This window comes from Lepeophtheirus salmonis, chromosome 14 (assembly GCF_016086655.4).
Source record: "Lepeophtheirus salmonis chromosome 14, UVic_Lsal_1.4, whole genome shotgun sequence".
Taxonomy (NCBI): domain Eukaryota; kingdom Metazoa; phylum Arthropoda; class Copepoda; order Siphonostomatoida; family Caligidae; genus Lepeophtheirus; species Lepeophtheirus salmonis.
In genome coordinates, this window is record NC_052144.2 from 19301485 (window position 1) to 19326181 (window position 24697).

Genomic DNA, 24697 nt, shown 5'->3' on the forward strand with positions numbered 1-24697 from the left:
CCTAGACGTTCATGATTCATCAACTCCTAACGGAAGTAGTGTGGAATCGATTACAGAAAATTTTCAGCAAAAAATGATAAAGTTCAGCCAATTACGTTTTTTATTCACTTTCACATGTTAAGATATCATATAATGATACTACTTTGTAAAGGTAAAACAATAAAAACAAACTCATTAACATTTAATTACATTTTAACATGTATCAATTTAAGCTCTCATTCTTGAGGAGAGTGCATCTAATTAATGAGTAATGAAGTGTCAGTATGTTTATAAATATAGAGAGTAATGCTAAAAATTTGTTGAGAAATTATCTACTATATTATTCAAACAAAGTTTGTCTGTTTGTCGAAGCATATCAGCTCCGAGCATTGCCCTCTACTACTGTTATTCTATATTAATCAAGCAAGGTTTATCGATATGTAGTATACTTCTTAAATAAGAAATAAGGATTTGCATAAAAAGACAGAATAATCGACTGAAACAGAAATAGCTTTAATGCTACATCCACAGCTTATTCATAGAAATTTTTAGTGTGTTCCTCTTTATCTAAACTTTGTCGTCAATATTTTTCTAAAGTTAACCTTCAGATAGCCGACATGTAAAAATATATTCTTACATTCTGGTGTCAAGAAACGAAAACTCAGTGCTTCATTTACTAATATAATAATAACTATAATTATTATTTCACAGTTAATTTCAAACACATACAAACTGAATAAATTTATTGTTAGAATGGAACATTAAACGTTGTCACTATACAAGATATCAAAACAAAAGATTACAAGATAATTTAATCCCGAGGAACAGGGAGGGAATTACAAGTGAAGGCTCAAAGGGAGCAATACACAATCTATGATTGTGATTAGTTAATAGAGTGTTTATATATATATATATATTTTGAATATGATATCTCATAATATAAAAAAAAATAATGCAGAATTTCATGGACGAGATCCCCATCTTGATCTATAACTATAGCACAGTCCTTGATTTAAGTAGAGATTTCAATATCTCTTCATGGTCTTTGGATGAAGAAATGCAGGTTATTTGAATGCCAATTATTCTTAAGAACGGACCATAGAGGTAGTATTCCGTGATTCCTTCAAAATACATTGACACCTACGTATGATAGTTTTAATAAATGTGATTGGATGTGAATGGGATGAATAAGATATTCCAAAGATTTATTACGAATCCCAGCATGCTCTTATGAATGATGATGCTCCTCGTATCCATATTTGTTAGATTCTATTCAGAGCTAACAACTATGGATACGAGGGGCACGAGTAAAGTTGCAATTGATGATTATGGATTGATGAGAAGGAGTAGGAGCAATTAGTGATATATGATGATGAGGAGGAAGAGGAATGTCGGGATTTACTTGTATTTCCCAAGGTATAAATAATATCCAGGTATCAGGATTCCATTCCTACTCATAATTAATGATTTATCATGACGTCATTTCTAATCCATAGGCACCATAAATCATTCATAACCATCTCCCATCTATCGTTATTCATTAGTCATCACTCATATCCTGTGCAGACTGCCCAGCCCTCTCTCTACAGCCCTACTTAAAAACTACAAAGTAGTTTAGAAATATAAAGTATATGACGTCACTAAATACATATCCCTCTTCAAAGTGAGTAAATGAAAAGACAGGGAATGAAATTACCGGTCATACATTGTTAAACTTGATTCAACGTATCGGATATATATCGGAAGTGTGACGTCCATTATTGGCTTACTAACAACAGATTTTGATCTCTATTTTCTTTCTATTTCGAAATCCAAAAAATATATCAATGTGTTAAAGAGTATACTCAAGGTAACTTGAAATACAAGGTATGTCAATTACGCTTGTCTGGACTTACGCGTATCATCCACCACGTGTTTTCTTTTTCCCCTGTTGATAAAGAGGGCATCACAGCTGGTATAGAACTAAATATACCTTAAAAATAATTGAAAATTTAGTGAAACTAGTTATATTTCGAAAACATGAAAAAAGTTATAAATTAGTTCAAAACTTGCAATAAACATATTTATTAGCATATATAAATTGCAATTATTTTAATTTTAATTAACAAACAAAATAATAAATACCACAGCTAACTTTTTATAATTGTTATTAATATTTCAATAAAACTAATTATTATTCAAATATTAATATTGAACTGCATTTAAAGTATCATGTTGATTTGGAAGGAATTCATTAAACGGTTCATCATTTAGTTTTAAAGTCTTATTTAAATAAATAAGACTAATTAGTTAGACATTGTTAGTTGATACCTAAATGTATATCGAATAAAATAATTTATACTATTATTTATGTAAGACGTATATGTGTTTCCTCATTGAAGCTTACGTCAGTGCTTTAATACTCATTTCCATGTAGTATGCACTACTTATAACACACAAAATATTGAGTGTATTTAGTAATCAATATTAATTTAATCAAATCATTTTCGTTGATGATACTTAATGGACTTGTATTTCACACAATATTTGATAAAGGATATGTAAACATTGTCATGCTTAAGTCAACAGACAATTTTTTCCCTCTCGCTTTTGCTTATCAACTCCCAGTTTTATACGTATCTTACTCATAGCTTCAATTTAAGTTCCCTTCATGAAATAAAAAATTTATTGTATTGTTCCTACTTCATATTTTCAAATTTGCCATGAGTTCAATATTTGTATATTGTGAGGGTGCAAATCCCTCTCATCGACCTCCATATACCATAGGAGCAAATCCATACATTGGGCCAACGGAAAGTATTGTGGCTAGTTGGGCAGCTGGGATATGTGCTGTTCTTGGTCTTTTTGGAAACATTCTCTCAGTTGTTGTTTTTACATCCAATGACAAATTAAAGAAACACTCCACTACACCTTTTTTACTTTCATTGGCTATTTCGGATCTCATTTTCTCCGGTTTTAATCTACCTCTTCTTTCCTTAAGGTAAAGTTATCTTTTTGAATGTTTCGATACTAATATTTAGAAAAATTATCCGTTACTATTGAGCATCCCTTGATCCAAAATAAGTAGCTTCTGAAAAACTAAAATTAAATTTATTACAACATAAGAATAGAAGCTTTATGATATAAATGTCTTCTGATAGTTTTGTAGATTTCTTTAATCCTTATATAGCACTCGTTAACACAAAATCAAATTAGAATCATTTTTAAACATAATGACTTTTGCTGATATTTATATTTTTGAAAAAATTATCTTACATTTATATTGTTGTAGTATTCTGATTACCCCCTTCAAAGGCCCTGCAAATGACATTTAAATGCCGCCAAAACTCCCCAAAAAAGAGTAACTAGTGTAATAGATTTAGTTTTGAAGGCAATAATACAAACAACAGCAGATAAAAAGAAACCATCAATATATGGTCGTAGTATTTATTTATATAAAGGTCTCAATCATTTCAATCATGCTTTTAAGTTAAACTAACAAATTTAGTAAAATAAAATTCTTATCCCAATTTTTTTATAAATTTTATGTGCACTCCGTACTTATCTGTCTAAAAGTACGATAGTAATAATTAAACGCAAATTTCGGTTCGTTAGTATATCACAGACAAATAATTTGACATATATGTATATACCAAAACTTACTGACAAACTACTAAAATTTTGAATCATACAATTTAAATTCAGGATTATAGTTGTATTTTAATTTTTTTGTTGTAACCCGACACGACTAAATTTCAATTTATTATCTTATAAAAACATTAAATTAATTTATGGCAACATTTTGTAACATTACTGTAAAAATTTATATATAATAAATTGTACCTTTGTTGTAATATAACTTATTTCCTCCTGGTTTGGGCCAGTTTAAAATTATAGAAAAATGTTTAAGCTCAAAGCTCAATCTAAACTAGAAAAAAAATCAATTAATTGGTATATTATACTAATTATTTGAGTATATACTCGAACAAAAAATGTTGGGACGTCTCAAGTGATTGTTTACAAAAGAATCATCATGTACCCTCCCCAATGCATAGTTATAATTGATTAATTTTTTAAAAATATGAATATATTTTAGAATTTTGGGATTCTGTAAAAAAACTATTAGTATTTTAATTTGTATTTCACATTTTGAGACATTGCAAATTAAGTACACTAATAAGAAGATAGAGTACATAGACAAATCAAAAGTTGACAAAACCATCATGTTCATCGTAAAAAACGATAATCTTTTTCCAATATAAATAGATTTCTTATTGAGTATCTGATTCATTGAAAAAACAAACATTTGGAGTAGCTAAACACTATATAAATTTAGTAAACGATATTTTTGAATACAGTTTCCTAGAAGAGAATATGTTTACTCATATTTAAACTTTAAAATATGATTGAATATTAAGTAGTTTTATATTTTCTATGTATTTTATGTAACATGTAGATATAGGTTATTTTTATGTGCACATATAAAGCTATCTCATTTAAATTCTGAGAAACAAAAAAAGTTTTCACGACATACAAAAAACAAAATAATATACATAAAATAATACTAAATATAAATAAATTATAGTTTCAATTATGGTTTGTTATTATATAGTGTTAGGATTATTATGATTTTCAATATTTTAAAATTACTTTGGCAAAATTTGTAATTGAAAAACATTAGTTTCAAAAGTTCAAACACAAAAAAAAAAAAAAAAAAAAACCACTGCTTTTTATGGAACCGTATTTTTTTATCAAGGGTTTCATTTTTGATCATTTATACTTTGCTGTAAAATATTATCGAATCTTTCATTTGTAGCTTTCCAAAAAAAAAAAAAAAAAAAATTATGAACAAGTGCTTGTACACGGCATTTTATTGTAACTATATTAGTCGAACAACTATAAACCTTTATTGACATCTTTTTTGAGACAAACAGTTTACAAAAAAGATACTATATAACCGTCATTCTAGTTTTTAAATACTACTATTTGTTAAAAATAAATTTAAAGTAGTTATTAGGGTCAAAAATTTACCTTTTGGGAAAATTTGAACCAGTTATACGAAAATTAATAAAGTAGTTTAATGGCTTTAGAGTTTTGAAATTTTGTATTTCTTAGAAAAAAACGTGATTTGATTTTCATACCATACGTATATAACATATTTAAAGTTTACATGACTGATTTAAAAGACCTTTATGACAAAGGTAACAAATTATTTTTGCATAATTTGTTGTAGAGAGTTTTTTATTGTTTAGTAGAGTTAATAGAAATGAATAAAACTTTCAATTACATACAGTAAAATAAACATTAGCATGATCAAAGTAAACTAATTATAGCATACTTATTGTCTAGGATATGTTTAAAAAAAATATGGTAGGTATATTTGCAAGGGTATTATAAGCATGAAAAAGTCCTGAGGTCAAAATAATTAAATTAAATCTAGTTAAATCATGCCCTTTACTCTTATAATGCTATGGTTGTTCATCACTTTTATAATTTAATCATTTTATACATAAATGATATGCAACATATTTGATATTTTAATGTGTATTAAAATAATGAAAGAGTCTTTTTGTATTTTACAACCTACCATTCCAAAAAAAAACAGAAACAACGGCCCAAAATTAGTTTTCAATTAGCCAATTCTTCCAAACTATGAAAATATATTTTAATATATTAAAATATATATTAATATGAATGATTAAGTCAAATTCAACCTATCAACGTTCAGAATACTGAGTAGGGTGTATCCACAGCTGACAAATAAGTGCATTATAAAATTTCATGTTAGTGAGGTAACGCAGTGATTGGTAGTTTGGCAATTCCTCAAAATTTTGGAATTCTATTTTGTGGAAATTTCCAGATAATTCTAAGCGAACAAAATAATAGACAGTCATTTTTAATATACTGCCTTATACCGTCTACACTGAACACAAGAGTGTGTGGCTATGACACCAGTATGACTTAATCCAAAATCCTTATCTACTATTATTTGCGACTTGTTATCAGTCATATTTTTTCTGCTGCCTTACTTCCAATTAACAGTTATGCGTTTCCGGTTTGAGAAAATTAGTTCTCTAAAAATGGCAAAAATGGGCTGATGTATTTTTCTTACTATGTAAATGGAGTGTCATAAGTCTTCCAAAAATATATTAAGTAGAAATTTGTCAAATTGTTCAAAATGACCGGATTCTATCCAAGTTAAATTAATTTATCATTTGGTCACTTTCGGGGAACCTTCTCATCAAACTAGAAATATGGAACTTTTAACCGGAAATAGTTTTACAGATTCTATAAGGAATAAAAAAAAATATAAGAGAGTATTCTTACGTATATAAAACCTCAACTAATGGTGGATGAGGACTTTGGATTTGGTTAAATTTTTGTCATAGTACAAGCTCTACTGTGCAAATAATATATATGTATGTAATTTCGGAATAAACAATGTCTTAACAGTCTCTTACAGACAAGTAAGTACCACTATTATTTTTACCTACAAGCTAAAGCCTGAGGATTGCCTCACATTTCTCCATGAAAGACACGAAATAATACATTAAGACAAAGTTATGTAGCATTAAAATATCAAATGTTATAATACAATAAAACGGTTCCTTTAAGACATATGTAGACCTTTTGAAGGTAAAAGCATGTGCCTTTCAACTATTAGAGCTTTAATTATATACAATGCAAAATTAGACTTCATAGCTAAAAACTTTTTATAGTAGTTGAACGCCCTTATAAACTTCTCTGTGACATATTTCTATTGTGACTGCATTATTATTATTTTTATTTGATAAATTAATGCATAGTTATAGTTTAAGCATGCTAAAGACACATTGTTGAATTTGTCATTTAATCGCAATATAAAAGTACATAAATCATTATTTATTTGTACATGAAATAAATGATAATTAATCTTTGTATTTAATGAAACAGAAAACTATAGATATATATGTAGACAAAAAAAGGAACATTTTATAGTTTGATAAGAACGATATTGGAGGGTCATTAAATGAATATGGATCATTTTATGAGACAATATTACGTGGATAAAGACTTGACACATATTTTCTATGTGGCTTTATTGAAAATAAATCAGTTTATAGATGAAATTTTGGATCTGTAACTCAATCTAACTCTAATTTTTATGGTATTAAAAATGAAGAAATTCATATTTTGATATAAATTAAAACAATCATAGACAATTAAATACGTTTTTGAAAGCTATGAATTAGCTAAAAAAAATTAGGAAAATTCGAGGAGTAATGGGATGTTTTTTAAAATTATAATTTTTATTTATATTGTAAATTAAGAAAAAAGGTTTCATTGAACATAGTTTTTTTAAATTAAATAATAAAAAATGTCAAAAAAAAAAAAATGTAGATAAATGAATTTAAAAATTAATTAAATCTTCATAATTCCCTTTCTCAAAAAGGAACAAAGTCTTTCTAAAAAATAAATATTGTTTAGGCGTCCTTCAAGATGGGCAATAGTGATTTATAGAATGTTTGAAAGTATAAATGTACATATTTATTTACACAATGTATTAAAAAACATATTATATTAAATGAAATCAACAAGATCTTACTGATAAATCAATCTCTAACAACATTACTAAATATTTATTTATATTCGCCATTGTTGAAAGGAACATTGAATGTTTAATTTTGTTAATAATAATATTGCATGAGTTGTTCAAATACTCTCATTAAGTGGTAATGAGAATGTTTATGACATTTACTCCACAGTGTAAACAACTGATTTGTTGTGTATGAGTTCCAATCGGGTAAGTTGTATGAATGGCTCTTTAGATTTAATTTCAATAACCGTGAAACATAATTATGCTTAAATAATACAAGGGGTTATTAAATGCTATACTCTTTGTGACTTTTATAGAACTCTTATAAGCTACATACATAATTATTTAGGTATTATTATCGTGACTGGAAGTTTGGATACGGAACATGCGAACTCTTTCCCTTCTTTTACTACTCCAACATTTCCGTTACAACTTTTTCAATGGGACTCATCTCCTTAAATCGATTTATTGGAATCTTCTATCCAGAAAAACTATTTAAGATTTTTACCCCTGTCTCATGTGCAGGTATGTTATTTTCAGAAAATATTTAACTATGCAGTTGGTCCTAGCGAATCGTGAATGAAACTTTAAGAAGGTTTCTTTGACTTAATAAATAACTCACAGATATTTTTATCTCGAAATATCAACTAGTCGAAAAATAGAAATAAACAATTAGTGTCAAACAAATTTCTTCATTACAACAAGGACAACTGAGATAGAGGCCAAAAGCGATGAAAATGTGTGTCAGCGCTTATTGGCACGGAAATGTGTTATGACAAAATCTCCAGCATCGCTCCCTGATCCAATGATATCATTATCAAATAGCTGATTAAAGGAAGAGTCTTGATAGGCTAAAAAATAGCAAAAAAAGTTCAAAAGTGGTCCGAATACAACTTGGAGAATTTATGACACTGGTCTATTTTGACAATGGGATCCTGGGTGCCATCGAAATGAAGGCATATGCTACCCCTATGTGGATGACATAAAAGCTAAATATTTTTGTAAAAAATTTCAAAAATTCACCGCTGTTTACCAAAAAGCAAAATGTTTGGAACAAACATTTAAAAAATTAAATTTTTTTCAAAACTTTCAAATATAAAATTTTTTGAAAAAAATGTCAAATATCCATAGCTATTTACAGAAAAGTAATTTTTTTTTTGGAAAAAATTTGAAAAATTTAATTAAGTTAACTTTTTTTCAAAAATTAACTTAAATTTCAAATATTAAATTTTCTATTAATGAGCAAAATTTTCTTAATTTGTAAGGGGCTACAGCCACTCTTGATCAGCACCTGCGGACGCCCCGTATAGTGGAGGCAAAAGGGGGCCACTTTGAGATTTAATTATTTATAGAAAGTAAAATAAATGTATTTAGTTTTACTTTTAGTACTTTTTGAGAATCTTAAGAAAATTGAGCTTTGAAAAATTTATTCACGATTTGCAAGGATACACTCTATATATATATAACTCATATTGAAACAGGAATGATTAGTGGGGTCTGGATTATTTCCATGGGACTGATGTTACTACCTTTTTTGAAATATGGGGACATTTGGGCTATGAGCCAAAAACTTTTAAATGTACTATTCTTCCACGTGATGATTCATCCCCTGCCACAGCTTTTCTTACGCTTACATTTGTAGCCCCTTGCATATTAATGGTGGTTTGCTATGGACTAATATATTGGAAAGTTAAGCAGATTGGTAATGAGGTAAGTCAATGAGTTAAATATGATTTTTAGAACATAATATTATATATTACCCTAAACTATACTATATCGCTTCGACACCTTGATTAAATTTAAAATAAATCTATTTTTAATATATAAAAGTATTACTTTATAAAAAGTATGTATATCTAAAAAAATTAATGACCTTATTCAAATACAAATAATAGATTTATATTTTACAAGTATTATGGATATTTTTTACTATATAAAATAAGGAAATATTTTAATACTGTATTGTTATAATTTCCAGTGATTTTTTTCTTTTTTATAATCGGTTGGAGAAGGATTTTACGTGATCAAAAAATGGTTGATATTTAAAGATAAATGATGTAATGTCAATACGTGTAAATGACCTTATAGTTAAAAACGATACACAGTAGCTTTACTTGATAAAAATCAGAAAAAAAATAACAAACCAATTTTTGGGTAAATAATGTTAATAAAATATTAAAGTTGTATTTTAGCACATTTTATATAATTTTGGGATCCGGAAAAAAAATGTATTTTTTAATTGAGTAGTTTCATAAAAACTCCTTGTATGAATATAGATTAAGCTCTAACTTTGGGTTGTCCCTGGTTTCACACATACGCAATGCAATTTTTATACATATAATTATTTCACTATGCTTAGAAGTGTGCATATGAAATGATTCTCAATAGTTGTGCCCAAAAGTGTTTAACGGAACTCTTATAGGTAGGTCGTGGAGAGTTCATCAAAAATGTAAATAAAGTATCTTATTACTTTGCAAAATATTTCTAAATGTTAAATTAATACGAGTTTTGTACAGATCCTGTCGTAAAAAGGATAGTTCATTGCTAATATTAATTATGGAAATAGGTGACAAAATTCCAGGAAATTCATTCTCTATAAAATTTATCCCCGTATTTTTAGTTAATTCATGCGGTTTATGTTTCTAAACTACATAGTAGTACTACTTAGTTTAGTTTAGTACTCCCTGTAGAGGGAGGACTGGTTAGTCAGCAATCGGCACACAGATGAGTGATGAGTCGTCGATACCTTAGTGACGGATACCAATGATTTATGGTGTTTATACTTTTGAAAAATAGAAAAAAAAACACAATTGTAATGCCAGGATTTACTTATACTTTTCAAGGTTTAAATATCATCCACAGATCGGGATTCCATTCTTATTCACTATTAAAATTTACCATTAAGTCATTTCTAATCCATAAATACCATAAATCATTCATAACTACTTCCATCTATCACTAGTCATCACTCATCTCTAGTGGCGATTGCCAGTGCCTAGGCACCCCTCTATAGCCCTACAAAAAAAATACTAATTGGTTTATAAACATAGACCATATATCCCTCTTCGAAGAGGGAATATAATGTCCGGGTATGAATTTTACATGTAATGAATTTACTGGTAACAATTAATTATATCTCATGACTCTCTTAGAACTAATTTGGACGCTTGAAGAGTATAAGTATTAGGATTTGATTATGTATTTATGTTTTTCGTAAGTTTGTATTAAAATAATTACAACATAAGTTATTTATCAAAAGTTATAGACATAAATTTAAAATCATTTTATGTGTGAAATTTTTGCTCAAATCACTTTTTACATTTAGTTTTTAGTATTTTTTTTATAAAATGTATTTGATAATATTTCCAAAACATGAGGTTATACAAGAGTCATTACTCTCCCATCAGGTTTTTTTTTCTAAACGGTCCGATCTCTTACAGTATTCAACAGTGCTAATGATCAACTAGTCAGAATGAAAAAACCAAGAAAAAAATGAATTATACCTAAAACGTATAATACTTAATTATCATGATGAAACTTTAACATCTGAAATGCTGTGGTTACCATAAAAGAGTGATAAGGACTTGTTCCAGTACTAAAATAAATAGTCAGGACCAGACTGATGGGACTGCAATCATTTCATTTTTTTAATACCGACCTAACACTTGCACATATAGCTAGTACCTAAAACAATATTTTATTAAATATATGTGTGAATAATATATGAAGTAGAACCATTGAAATAAATTACATAGTGTGGTTATGCAGGGCAAAAATAAAGATCTTATTTGTTGAAAATATAGTTATGTATTGATCAACTACTCCCGATCTTGTATTGAATCCTATACTTCTATAAAAACTGAAGAGGTACATGAAGAAAAATATCATATATAATTAATTATTAGTTCTAAATAATTTGTATGTTCCATATAAACTGGAATTTTTATGAAAACACTAAAATCACTGTACAATTATATAACATGGTCACCTGGGATACAAATACGTCGTAGCAGTGGTCTTGTAATTTTTAAGTTGGTTCAGAAGCTCCTTTTTATTAATTTTCTTCATCACCACCTGAACGCTAGATAAAAACTTTCAGGGCTATAAAATTGTCCTCTAGGAGTAGGTGTTTGATCTTTCTGAACATGAAGCGGATATATAGGCTTAGGTCGGGAAATGGGGTGTGTTGAACTGAAAAACAGATATGACACTCGCAAATTATTTATGATACAACCTAATAAAATATAGTAAGGAATACAAAATATCTAAAGCGCCCTCTATATTGTTAAAATATCTATTTATTATTATCACCATTTGAATGTTTTGGTGCATTACGACGGTGTCAACTTCTTCATAGCATCCTCACTCTATGTTTTCTATATTTATCTTTTAACTTATACTTCATAATTTGGCGACGTCTTTTAATCTTTTATATGTATATTTCAGTTGGGAAAAGCAAATCTACTTAGATTTTTTCGCGTCCTTCCACCTAAAAGAGCTAATCGTATATCAAACTTAACAATGTTTCCTAAATATTTGAAACAAATTCAAATTGACGTGGAAAAATATAAATGAATTCAATTTTGCGACGGAATATGTTTTCTATTCATGAGAAGGAAATAGCATCTTAAAAAATTAAATTTTTTGACGTTTTGGTTTCTCAGCGTCCAATTTCTTTTTCTCTTCCCCCTTGCTCTGAATTGTAATTGGTAGCGCACGAATTAGCTGATGTTATGGTGTGAACAGCTCTTTGCTTTTAAATGAAGAAGAGTCTAAACAGTTGCCAAGTATTTCCCTAACTACGAATTAATTTTGGGTATCTTTTCTTTCTTTTTTAGTCTAGAAATGCTGAAAGATACAAATGAGGTTGTTATGTCTAGCAATAGATGAATTTGGAATGACATAAGTTAATAATATGATAATTTTATTCTATAAAAAGACCAAGTTTTGTTGACAAAAAACCTCCTTGTAACATAAAGAAGGATCATTAGAATTTTAAGATCAAAAGAGATATCTTATAAAAATATGAGTTGATAAATATATCCAGTGAACCGGCTCTAAACGCCACAAAACTAAAAAAATTCCTTTAATTTTGAACTATTTCAAATAAATCGACGGGATTTATCTTCCTTATTATTACTGATAAGCCAAGAATGTAATTTTCCCCAAAAACATTGTATTCTATCAAACTGAGTCTAATAATTTTCTTGTGTACAGATAAACACTAGAAATAAGCAATTTTGAGAGTGATGTGTTCGAAATTGAATCATGTTAAAATGCTTCTCTGAAAAAATAAGTTGACTGTTATGAAATTCAATTAATAACTTTTATTACATAATGGATTTAGTTTAAGCTATTTTCTTTTGTCAATGATTAATTTTATTTTTTGCATTAAAAATAATTATATGTAAAATCGTTTAAATAAAAAGTCAAATGATATTTGTCAAATTGTTCAAATTATTTATTTGAAATGAATAAATAAATATGTGTATTCTTAAACAAAAAAAATATGTAACTTTTTAAATTAGAACTCACGACACATATGTATGTGTTGTTATTGATGACGACAAAACAATTATCGTAATCATTTATAGGTACAAGAATAAAAAAACTTTGTTGAATCCATTTTATATGATATTTCTTTAAGAAAAAAAAACTTCACTTTTTAAATCAAAACTATCTATTTGTATTTTACTTTCTTCATTTTTGACTTATTATAATTTTTTTTGGGAAAGTACTTTAATAGTTTCTGAATTATTTACAAACTCTGGAAATTAATTATCGAGGTATCAGAGATGTTTTATATCTATTCTTATTATTTGTCTACGTTAACGATGACTATTAAAAGAGAAATGGAAGGTAAGTGGCATATGTCTTATCCTCCCACCAGCATATGTAAATAAAAGAAACAGAAAATTAACATGGTCACTCTGGCAATTTGAAAAATATTTTGCGGTAGAGTGGCTTAGCTATTTTGAAGGTTAAATATATCAGCTGCAAGCAGCTGATATATAGACACGACCTTTGTGAACATGTTAAGTCAATATGGCCTCCCTCAGCAGCAATTAAAGCAACCACTCGGCGGCGGAAAGGCTTGCAGGAGTTGATGATGAACTTCTCGGAAAAGTTGCTCAACTTCTTCACAATGGCAGCCTTCAGGGAGTCCAAGTTCAGGTGAGATATCCGGTTAGTCTCCTTTTCCAAAGTACCCCACACACAAAAGTCCAACAGGTTCAATGCCATTTTGTCGGCACAGAACTACTGGCATTTGGCAGATGTGTGTGTGAAGTTGCACCATCTTGGGTACACACATAGTTGTCCTCTGGATAGGTGGCCTTGAGCCAAGGCAGAATGGTGAACCTCAGCACTTTGTAGTAGGCCACCTGGCCGATATTCTCCCCAGTTTTAAAAAAGAAGGGAGGCATATTCTTGTCGTCTCACCCCACGACTCCCAGGACCATTGTTTGGGCTGGATGTTTTGTACGGATCACCTCCTTAACCTCCTGTGGTGATCCCCAAGCCAACTGTCGTTCCGACGGTTATAGACCTGGTCCACGGGGAAAATCTTCTCGTCAGATAATTTTTTTAATGTGGATACATTTGCCTTGATCCACGCACGAACTTTCTTGCAACTCTGCAGTCTCATTTCCTTCAGAGTGTCCGTCAACAGGTGACGTGGGGTCCTTTTGTAAGAGGACAACCCCAAGTCCTCCTTCAATGCACTCCTGATTGTCCCCTCGTCCATGTCAAACTTGTTAGAGAGGGATTCATGGAATTTGTTAGTTCCTCCTTGATCTTCTTCTTCAGGTCCCCTAGAAACTCAGAATCCCTTTTCAAGTTGTGTCCCCCACTTTTTTCTTTCCTTGAGAGGTCTTTTCCATCCTTTTCCATCTTTATCACTTTGAAAATGAGGCTTCTTTAGCCCTTCACAATATTCATAACCTCTGCCACCTAAATTTTGGCATCCAGAAGGTCTGAGATCCTCTCTATCTTTGCTTCTTGCTCACTCATGATGAAAAATTTTAGAAATGTTTATTAGTGTTTATTTATGCAGAAAGGACAGAAGCTTCGGAAAATGTTGGGAAAAATCATAAAACAATTTTAATTACATAATTAGTATTTATTAACAGTCCAATTTTTACTTCCCAACCCTGTATATAGCAATGTCATTTAGGCTGGAGGCTTTTATTTGTTTTGTTTATCCTCAACTCTACTCTGAATCCAACAAAAACGGACTCTTATTATTCCTGATCAAACTTTCATGAGCACATCAATTAGTCATAAATTTATACCTAGATGTTATATCTTCCAAAATTAAAATAATATAGATAATTGCTCGTAAAATAAAAATAAAACCTGTTTAGATTGCCAACAAGACAAAGCCATTCCCTCTTTCTAAGATATAATTCTGTATACCTCTGTTTACATATCATGTTAATTTGAAATTAATTAGTAGTACTCTGCACTCTATTTTATTTTTAATAATAAATATTTTAGATTATAAATTTACAAGTATAGAATATAATGGTAAAACAGTATTCAATTTTTCATGGATACTTATAGTATCATATATAGTAGTAACCTCTAAGGCAAATAAAGTTTTAATATGTATTGCTAAAATATCCGTTTTAATGTTGAGGAGTCTAAGCTAGTGACGGGTTAACTAATCAGAATAAGGTATTTTTTCGGGAATCGGAATTGGCAACGGGGATAAAATCTTTAATTTGCGATTCCAATTCTCATTTATTACCTTTCTAAGTTATGTAAAAAAATAACACAAAAAAATGAAGGAATTTTTGCTTCAAACTTGAAAATTTACTATTTGAAATTTAATTTAACTTTTTAAATTTTTTTCCAAAAAATTTTATTTTATGTAAATAAATATGTATTTTTAAAATTTGTCCCATCACTATTTCTAAAAACTCAAGGAAATACTTGATTAAGGACTTGTATGTAACGGAGGGTTAAATATATTATATCCCAACAGTTTAGATGATTAACTTTATTGGTCAACTATCTTCTATTATAAAGGCTTATATTGAAAAAAACAAAGAATTGATTTGATTCACTTTCATGTGCTCATACTGTTTTCAATGCATATCTACACTTAAAAAAATTAACAAAACTGTAATATAATACTCATTTATTAAAAAGTATACTCCAATGTTAGGCCGTATGCTCTCATTTTTCCATAGAAAATATCATGTCAAATTTTATTATTTAAATACATTTAGACGTCATTATTGACGTGATTTTTAATATCGTAATTAAATAAACACATTTCCATCATAATTTTTGATGTATTATCCTTATTAAAAAACAGCAATACATTTTTTTAAATAATAACTTGATTAGTTTTTTTCTTTATCACAATAGCTTTGATCATTTATAATTATATAGCACTGTTCAAGAGCGAAAATGTGATAAGAAAAGCATATGTTCTACTTAGTAGAGTTTGATTCTTTGATTCCAAATATGGCCTTATTTTTTCTTAGTTAGCCTTTTGGCCTTTAGGAAAAGGTTATATTTGTAATCAAGCGATCAAACTCTAAGAATTGAGCATATGCTGTTCTATTGCTTAAAATTAAGTCAAATTTTGTTCAATAGTGTAATTATTTCATTTATAAAATGAATAACATGAGAATGTCCATATAACATATCCATTACTTGTTTTATTTATATACAATGTACAAAGGTATGTTAAAAAGGTTCTAGGCTCGTATCCCCCCCTCCAGACGACTAACTCCCTAATAATTATACCCCTAAGTGAGTACCCACGTCATATTACCAACTAGGATTTATATCTCCGAGCCATCTATCTCCTGAAACATCTACACCCCCCGCCCAGTATTTTACCACCTATTACAATTAATAGTAACTGTACAACCAAAGATTTAATCTTTCAATACCCATCTTAATTTTTTTGTACAAAAATCAATTTTACTTCCTGTTTTAATATATTTGAGAATTGAAGGGGTAGTTTCTGTTGAGGCAACTACAGCAGGCAGAGTGCAGAATATCCTGAAAGCTACCCAAAGAGTTTGGAAAGCTCAGATATTATCTCCTTTTTGTAAAAAAGCTATAAAGAGGTAATTAAAATTTGATTGGTCCTCTAAACCTCAACCGTTGATCACAAGTTCCTTTTTATATTTAATCTTAGGGATAACTTAGGGATACTTTCTGATTCAAAATCAAAATTAACATTCCCAATTCTCTTCTAACAAATATAACATTAATTTATGATTTTGGCCCCCTGTCGTTTAATAACTGTATTTATCAATACTAATGATAAAAAAGGCTGGGGTTGAAGTGTTTCGGAAGACAGGGTTGATGGCTTAGGGAGTGAGTGAAATGATATGGTGTACAACTACAAGGGGTGTTCCCTGGGGGGTAAAAGTTCGGAGATAGTTATCCAAGGACGTATGTGTCTTGCTCCCTGTTAACTCATAGGCTATAATTTTAATAATAGTGCATTATAATTTAATAAGTAATGTTTAGGAAAGAAACATGGAAAAACACCAATTTAGTTTTTTTTATTTTCAATGCAAGAAAAAATTTAATTATTCGTCTATAAGTGATTTCAACTGCATATTCTATATGAAATCTTTTTGCATTAACTTTATGCAATTTTAATGGAACTTTTAATACCTTAAGTATTTACAATATTTGTACATTACATTGTTACAATCTTGTATCTCAAGGTAGCACTGTACATTAGAGTGTCCAGTTAATGTATTTTTTGAGCTATGCAAACACAAGAGGTACCAAAATTTGATCACTTTTTAGTGTAACCTTGACCTCTCAAAAAGCAATTGCCTCTTACTGAAACCATATATAATCTTAGTACCAAGTTTGATCAAAATAGATCCGCAACTTTTATTATTATACTATATTTTATTATTAAAATCAATTATACTAAAATTTTGCATCATAATGAGGGCTTCGCCGGCCTTCGAATTTTTGTAAAAATGTGCGTTTTTCAATAATAAAACTGATTGCCTAAAATAATTCAAAAAATGAATATTGAAAGGTATTTTATTATTAAAATCAATGATCCAAAATATTGAAAAATAATATAAGTAAATTATAAATTTTTGTGTTCAAAATTTGGCCTTTTTTGCTTGAGATTGCAATCTATTTCTTAAAAAAACATCTCTAGAACTAGCGTTAGTTAAATATTGTGATGTATATTTTATCAGTTTAACACATCTTTCCACTGATTGCGTGTGACAAGGAAAATCAACAGTTTCAATTTTCTTATTTTTGGCTATGATTTGAAGGTCCTCATTAGAAATATTTTGAAGAACCTGTAGTGATGTACTTGACATTTGTGCCACACAGTAATTTCGGTGTAGTCTCTTGCATAAAAGTTTGATTAAAATATTCTGCTGTTTGTGCTAATTTCAGTTCCCCCAGCTCGACCACATTCTTCGCCAAGTTAGGCAAATTACCAGTTACCGCAGAAAAAGAAACGACAGTTTTATTTTCACATCCATCCAATCATATTCCAATGGGTCCGTATATTCTTTAGGAACCAAAGTGTCACCATTTAAACTCAAAATAAATGACTCATTAGCATGAAGCATATAAATGTACCATTGTAACGGTCTCTCTAAATATTGAATTATGAATTTACTTTCAATATCTTATATAGAACAATATACAATACAATACTTGTATAATAGAAGACACTGTTAGTTGTAGTATCCTCTTAATAGGTAGAGTCAAGGCTACGTCTCTTTCAAGCAAACGTATTTGCTCCAACCCTGTATCCCTTCTAGGCACTATAAAGCAATCTAAGACAAGCCCTTCGGCTAAAGGTATTTCTTAACTTCAGTATCACTGATATTGTATACAGTACATATAAATAACATAATAAATAATATATTTATGATTTCTAAATTAATTGAATAGTTAAAAAAATGATGCAATATTTAAATGAAGTAACTATTATAATTGTTCCACTATATATCATGTTATAAAATACGTTTTGTTTTTGGGGGTTATTTTTTTACGTAGTTCACTAACTGTTATATAAAAAGGACGTTCAATGGGAATTTTCATCCTTTCCATACAGTATGGAGACCTCTTCCTGTTTTTGGAAGACCCCTTGGAAGTTGCGCAACATTTTTGCCGGGCACATACCGCAACACTGTCGGGATACATTCCTTGGGAGAGATTGATACTCCTATTGATTTGCCTCTTCCAACATTTCCATTGACAAAAGAGCAAAAGTCAACATATAAAAGTATATCCTGTTCCCTATGAACTAATTCTAAAATGTCAACTGATAAAATTGACATTTTTCACCTCTGCACCATAAAAATATCGTTGGAGTTCATCATATCGTACAGCTGTGCTTTATGGTTACATTTTCCATTTTAAACCTATAATTATCAAATTAAACAATTTGACAATTATTTGGCTCAAAAACTCCATTCTTGCAATTACAAATATAGATTCTCCATATTCTTAATTATTTCTCTTAGTTACAATAAAAAATAAATAAAAAATTAACCACTATTTAGAGATTTAAGTATACATGGGTATATGTTAAGAAAACGACAAGTCTGAAACGCCCACGACAGTCCCATTATAACACACTTTGGGGGGGAAAAAATATGTGCATATATTTTTATCAAATATTAAGTGCGTCTTTTATTCTTTGTATTATAATGATTTTATTTTTGCAAATGCTTTTTATATTATGCTTCTTCTAATAAATATTTTATATTGTATACACATCTTATCTATAAATATTGCAACCAAGAAAATTGTACCTTCAAGCAATAATTGTCATAAATAATAACAAAAAAGAACTCGTAGAAAGTTTAATAGATAAAGAATAAAGGAAGGTAAGATTTTTAAACATAGATTAACTCTCTATCACTCGTTGAATAACAGATGAACTGAATAAAATTTTGAAAGGGGCAAAAAAGAGATCTTTAAAAGTTAATTTGAAGCATTAAAAAACTTGTAAAACTGGAAGGGACACATTGTAGAGCATAAAACTTCAGAGTAAGGCAGCAAAACCTAGAATTTTAATTAATGGGTTTTTTTTTCATTAGTTTGAAAAGGTTTAATGATTATTTTTTGAAAATCCACCGTTCTTTTTACATATACAAACTATACTAATCATTTAGTAATTTCATCATCATGAGCGAGTAACAAGCAAAAAGGAAGCGTATCTCAGATCACCTAAATACAGGAGTTGATCTGATCAAGATTACGACATTGTTAAGTGTTAAAGAAGCATGGTTTTTAAGAATGCCAAAATGTAAAAACTTATTCCCGATGTCAGAAACTGGAGGGCATAATTTAAAAAGGAAAACATTAAGTTCTTGTTCAGTTTGGAGAAGAATATAAAGGAATATCCAACCAAGATGATAACTCGCTTCACCAGCGACTTCTCTGTGGCTCCTAGGACCATCAGTAGGGTAGAAAAGTTATCGGACAAGAAGATTTTCAGAGTTGATCGATTCTATAACCACCAGAATTATTATTGGTTTGCAGTAACAAAAAAAAAGAGGTTCCAGGGGTTTACCACACCAAATATCCGGCCCAAAAATTGCTCCTCGGCGTTGTGGCCTCTGATCAAAAGAAGACGCCTCTGTTATTATATATTCTACTATAACGTGTTTATGTACACCATCTTGACATGGCTGAAGACCAACTTTCCGGAAGGTAACCACGTATGGACTCAGAGCGGCGTACCCACACACACGTTCCCCAAGTGCCAAAAGTTCTACGCAGATAACATGTCAAAATTCTGGTTCAAAGAGATATGGCCCCCTCCTCACCAAATTTCAGCCTACTGTACTTTTCTATATGGGGCACTTTGGAGAGGGAAACCAACAGGACCTCACACCCAAATATGGAAAAACTGAAGTCCTCCATTTTTGGTGCATGGGACAAATTGTCAGAGGAGTTTGTCATAACATCTGCATGGCCTACAGGCGTCGTGTAAAGACTGTGATTGATATTGAAAGTTACCATATTGAGTGAAAAAATACTTTTATGGCAAAAATTTATTTTGCAATTTTTTTGGAATGTCCTTTTTGATGTTTACCTTAAATTGGATTATTTGCATAATACCACTATTTAAAAATCAATCTTTTGAGAACAGGCAAGAGTACCCATCATTGCTCTGAGTTATTTGTTAAACTATAACAGAGTTTTTCGGTGCCTTTGTTAGTCCCATTCATAATTTAGTCACTTTAAAAAATTCCACTTTTTTAAGTCCATAAATAATTATGCTTAATTTTCAATTTAATTTACATTGTAAGCACAAATTCAAAAATATGTCTTTTAGACAATATTTTCCAAGTACCTCTGTCTAGTGTTAAGATATATAAAAACTTTTACAATCCCAAAGTATCCGACATTTTTTATTTAATATTCAAAAATATGACGTGCTGAGTGTCTCACACACCCATTATTATATTGTTTGTTTTTTTAGATAAAGTGGTCACGCAGTTTTAAAATATTATGGGCACACTCAAAATGAATCTTCCACAGACAAACGGCGAAACTTTGCATTATTAATATAGATTTAAAATCACGTTAAAATGAAAAACTGTATTTTATTTTCTTTAAATCATGATATGATATTTTCCCCATGTTGTCCACTCCAAATTATAATTTATTTATCAAAACCTTTCGATAAATGATGACATTTTCTGCATTTAATTGTACATTGGATCCATATAAATAATTACAATGGAGAAATGATTTTAAAGTCAATTCATCTAGTTAAACTGCCTTGATTTGAATAGTTGTAGGAATAAAGTATTTATGATACATAGGCCTTAGAATATTATCACACAAAAAAGGGGGAAAAGATATTACTTTTATCATAAAATTGTATGACCTTCAAAATTGAATAAATATATATATTTTTTTTATAATATGTGTTTTCTTTTAAAAAATTAATATTTTACCATAGTATTAGAAATGAAAATCAATTTATTTTATCAATAATCAATATATGGAATTTAAATTTGGGTTTTCCTTCATTTTGAAGTTGATTTGATATTTTACATACATTCACAGGATTGTGTTTAATTTTAATTTGAAAAAAAATTAAAAAATACCAATTCAATAGGAACAAAAATCTTTTTATTATTGATTTAACTAAATAGGTACGTAAAGTGATGAACAGCTCAGAGGGCAGAAGACTGAACACGGATTTTGAGGCAAAGGCGAGAAAAAGAGAAAATCAGCTAACTAGGTATGTAATTATAATGTCGGTTATGGTTTGTGTAAAATTAGATCTTATTGTTCATTTGTAGGACCTTTGGTGTGATATGTGCTGGATACATCATTTGTTTCCTTCCCAATTTTCTAATCCAGATTATTGATCCAATGCCACCATGCTATGCCTATCCTAAACTGCATGTTGCAGGAGAAATATTATTTATGACCTCAAGTAACTTACATATATTTATATATCGCTGTATACGCATCAAACTCAGAGGAAGGCAGAATTTATTTTTTTTTCAAACAACCATAAATATAATGTTCAATCCTCGAAAATTCTCCTATTCTATATGAGGTTCTACAAGACAAAAAAAAAAGACAAAAAACTAGTCCTTCCTGTCCCAGAAAAAATTATTTAATTTTTCTCTATTGACTCTCCCCTTAGTTACCAAACCGCCCTAAGCCGACTTCTTTCGTATGTGCTCTGTTTTCAAAATATTTTATATTTGAAAGTAAATTTTTTTGTACAGCCGTGAATTTTTGAAAAAAAATCTATTTTTTAAGGAAAGCTTTGAATTTTTGCAATTTTTTCCCCAAAATTTAATATTTGTTATTTTTTTTAAATTTCATTATTCGTGAATATCTGTAGATTTTTGAAATTGTTTTCCAAAAAATTTAATATTTGATTTTTTTTACAAAAAATTTATTTTTTTGTTAACTGATGTGGGTTTTTGAAATATTTTTCAAAGAAAAAATAATAATTTGAGAGTAGCTATGGATTTTTGAAATTTTTTTCAAAAAATTAAATTTTTGAAATTTAATTTTTTTAAATAAAAAACCAATGGTTTATTCCTATTTCAAAGTGAAAACGTTTATGTATGTACAGCAAATGATAGGTTAACTTATTTTAATTTAGTTACCCCATTTCTATAATTCTATATTTCTATCATTTAAGGTTTTTTAACCCCAATTTGCTATACCATCAGTAACAAGCGCTATCGAAAAGCGTACATTGATGTTTTCCGAAGTTTATATTGTAGAAGAGAATCTTTTGAAGAGTCGTCAATGCAAAGGAGGCAATCCAGTACGCCAGCAACCCTTCTTCATGGTCATAGAGGGAACCATCAGTCAACTTTTATTTGACGTGATAATGAACGTACAGTACCAATATAGAATGGGAAACATTGATCATGAAAGGATGCTAAAATCATAATGAAATGAATGGAACTGTTTAAAAGGGGGTGCTATATGGAGAATTGGCCTGAAGGTCATTTGACCTTTAATGAAGGACACATAAGGATAATGATATATTAATTTAATTGCATCATTTATATATTAAGTTAAGTTTTGTTTTTTTTTGGAAAAAAATTTTATAACAATTTTTTGAGAAGATTTAAAAAAGATTGTACTTTTATTTAAATAAATGCAAATATACAGGAGACTTGAATATACTAAGATATAAGTTGATTAAAGAATTACTTACGTACATGGGCAAATATCAAGTGGAAATAACATATTTTTGTCAAAACGCTTTAATGTATTTATCCTTTATTCTTATTTCCTAAACGTACATGATTATGTGGCTTGATCAGCACAAGATCAATCAAGGATTTTTTTTTTTCCAAAAAATTTGATAGATTATATTTTATTCTTCAATAAGGAAACAATCTTCCATTTCTATACATTTATAAACTATTAGATTAGGGAAAAAGTATTTTAGTATTTCCCGCCCTTTTTTTTAACTAAGTGGATCTTATTCGTTATTGGTCACACCAGCTCATACGATAAAGTACCGTAAAGGTTTGTTAGTATACCACATAAATATTTTGCAGTATTGCGCTTGACCGGTTCAGTCGGGAATTATTGCGCGTCGAGTATGGAGGTATGAAAAGAAGAATTTTGCTATATTTTACGTTTTGACTACCTGAAAGGGAAAAACGCATTAAAAGCGACCAAGAAAAGTTGTCATGTATATGGGGCCGATACTTTTACAGTTTGTGTTGCAGTAACAGTAATTCGAGCTATTTTTTCCCCTGGTCAATTCTGCCCTTACTGGGAACAACTCTACCATTTGAAGCTGGTAATTGAACAGAAGCAGTCAACATAGGTGAACAAAAGACAACAAGACATCATAAACACAAAACCAGGCCGCACACATATTTGAGGACGCACAAGAAGCTCCTGGTGCTCGGATGGGATGTTCATATGCATCCACAGTCCGGACCTAGCGCCAAGAGACTACCACATGTTCCTAGCTATGGCTAAGGAGTACAAATTTCCGAGTTTCTTGCCAATAAGTACAAGGTCTTCTACAAAAAGGGTCTTAGGAAGTTGGATTCTCGTTGGCAAAAAGTTATCAAACAGAACGGGCAATGCTTGGCTTCCATTCATTATTGTAATATTTTTTATAAAGCATTGAAATGAAGCAAAAAATACGAAATTACTTTTCCCTAACCTATTATTTTGAATAATCCATTAAAGGAACTGAAAAGTATGATTAAACGTAACAAAATCCTGGTTGCAATAAAAAATTATTAACTTCAAAGATTACATTGAAAGACCATTTGTCAGAGTGAAATTTAGTCTCATTAATGTCCAATAAACTCTAGGAGCTATAGCTAACAATCTTGAAACCATCCCTGAACTTTGAATATCAAGTTTATAACGAACTGACATACGTCAATAAAATAGGGAACTCTTTCATTTAATAAGTTTAAAATGTAATTATAACATTTTCTTCATTTTTACTTTAAGATTGTTTCTATATTGATGCATTACATAATATACTGAATTAAACTGTTTAATTGTTTCAAAATCTTCTGCCTCAGAGTAATCTTTTTTTTTTTTTTAAAGATTTCCTTTATTGAAGTTCAAGTTGATAAATATATTAAATTTGACCTTAAAGTTCAGCCGCATATGCTCATATCTGCTAGTTTTTTGTTACTATCTATAAATTCCACCTTT

At 29.4% G+C, this 24697-nt stretch overlaps 1 protein-coding gene and 1 long non-coding RNA gene across 5 annotated transcripts; one reads left to right on the forward strand and one right to left on the reverse strand.

The window, feature by feature from the left end:
* Positions 1–651: 651 nt before the first annotated feature.
* Positions 652–1880, reverse strand: LOC139907188 (uncharacterized). The gene is made up of 2 exons (XR_011783632.1): positions 1382–1880; positions 652–1119 (listed from the first exon to the last, which is right to left on the reverse strand). It is a non-coding gene; the product is annotated as an uncharacterized lncRNA (long non-coding RNA).
* A 503-nt stretch (positions 1881–2383) lies between these two features.
* Positions 2384–24548, forward strand: LOC121129642 (G-protein coupled receptor moody). 4 transcript variants are annotated; one of them, XM_071893388.1, is made up of 6 exons: positions 2384–2959; positions 7884–8059; positions 9016–9244; positions 21676–21764; positions 21826–21962; positions 22689–24548. In XM_071893388.1, the coding sequence occupies exons 3-6, from the start codon at positions 9191–9193 to the stop codon at positions 22874–22876; spliced, it is 468 nt and encodes a 155-aa protein (XP_071749489.1). In that variant the 5' UTR covers positions 2384–2959; positions 7884–8059; positions 9016–9190; the 3' UTR covers positions 22877–24548. The 4 variants fall into 4 exon arrangements, 2 of the variants coding, with proteins under 2 accessions (XP_071749489.1, XP_071749490.1); XR_011783601.1 differs by having other exon boundaries at positions 2585–2959; positions 22689–23205; XM_071893389.1 differs by lacking the exon at positions 2384–2959 and adding an exon at positions 6027–6425.
* The last annotated feature ends 149 nt before the right edge of the window (positions 24549–24697 follow it).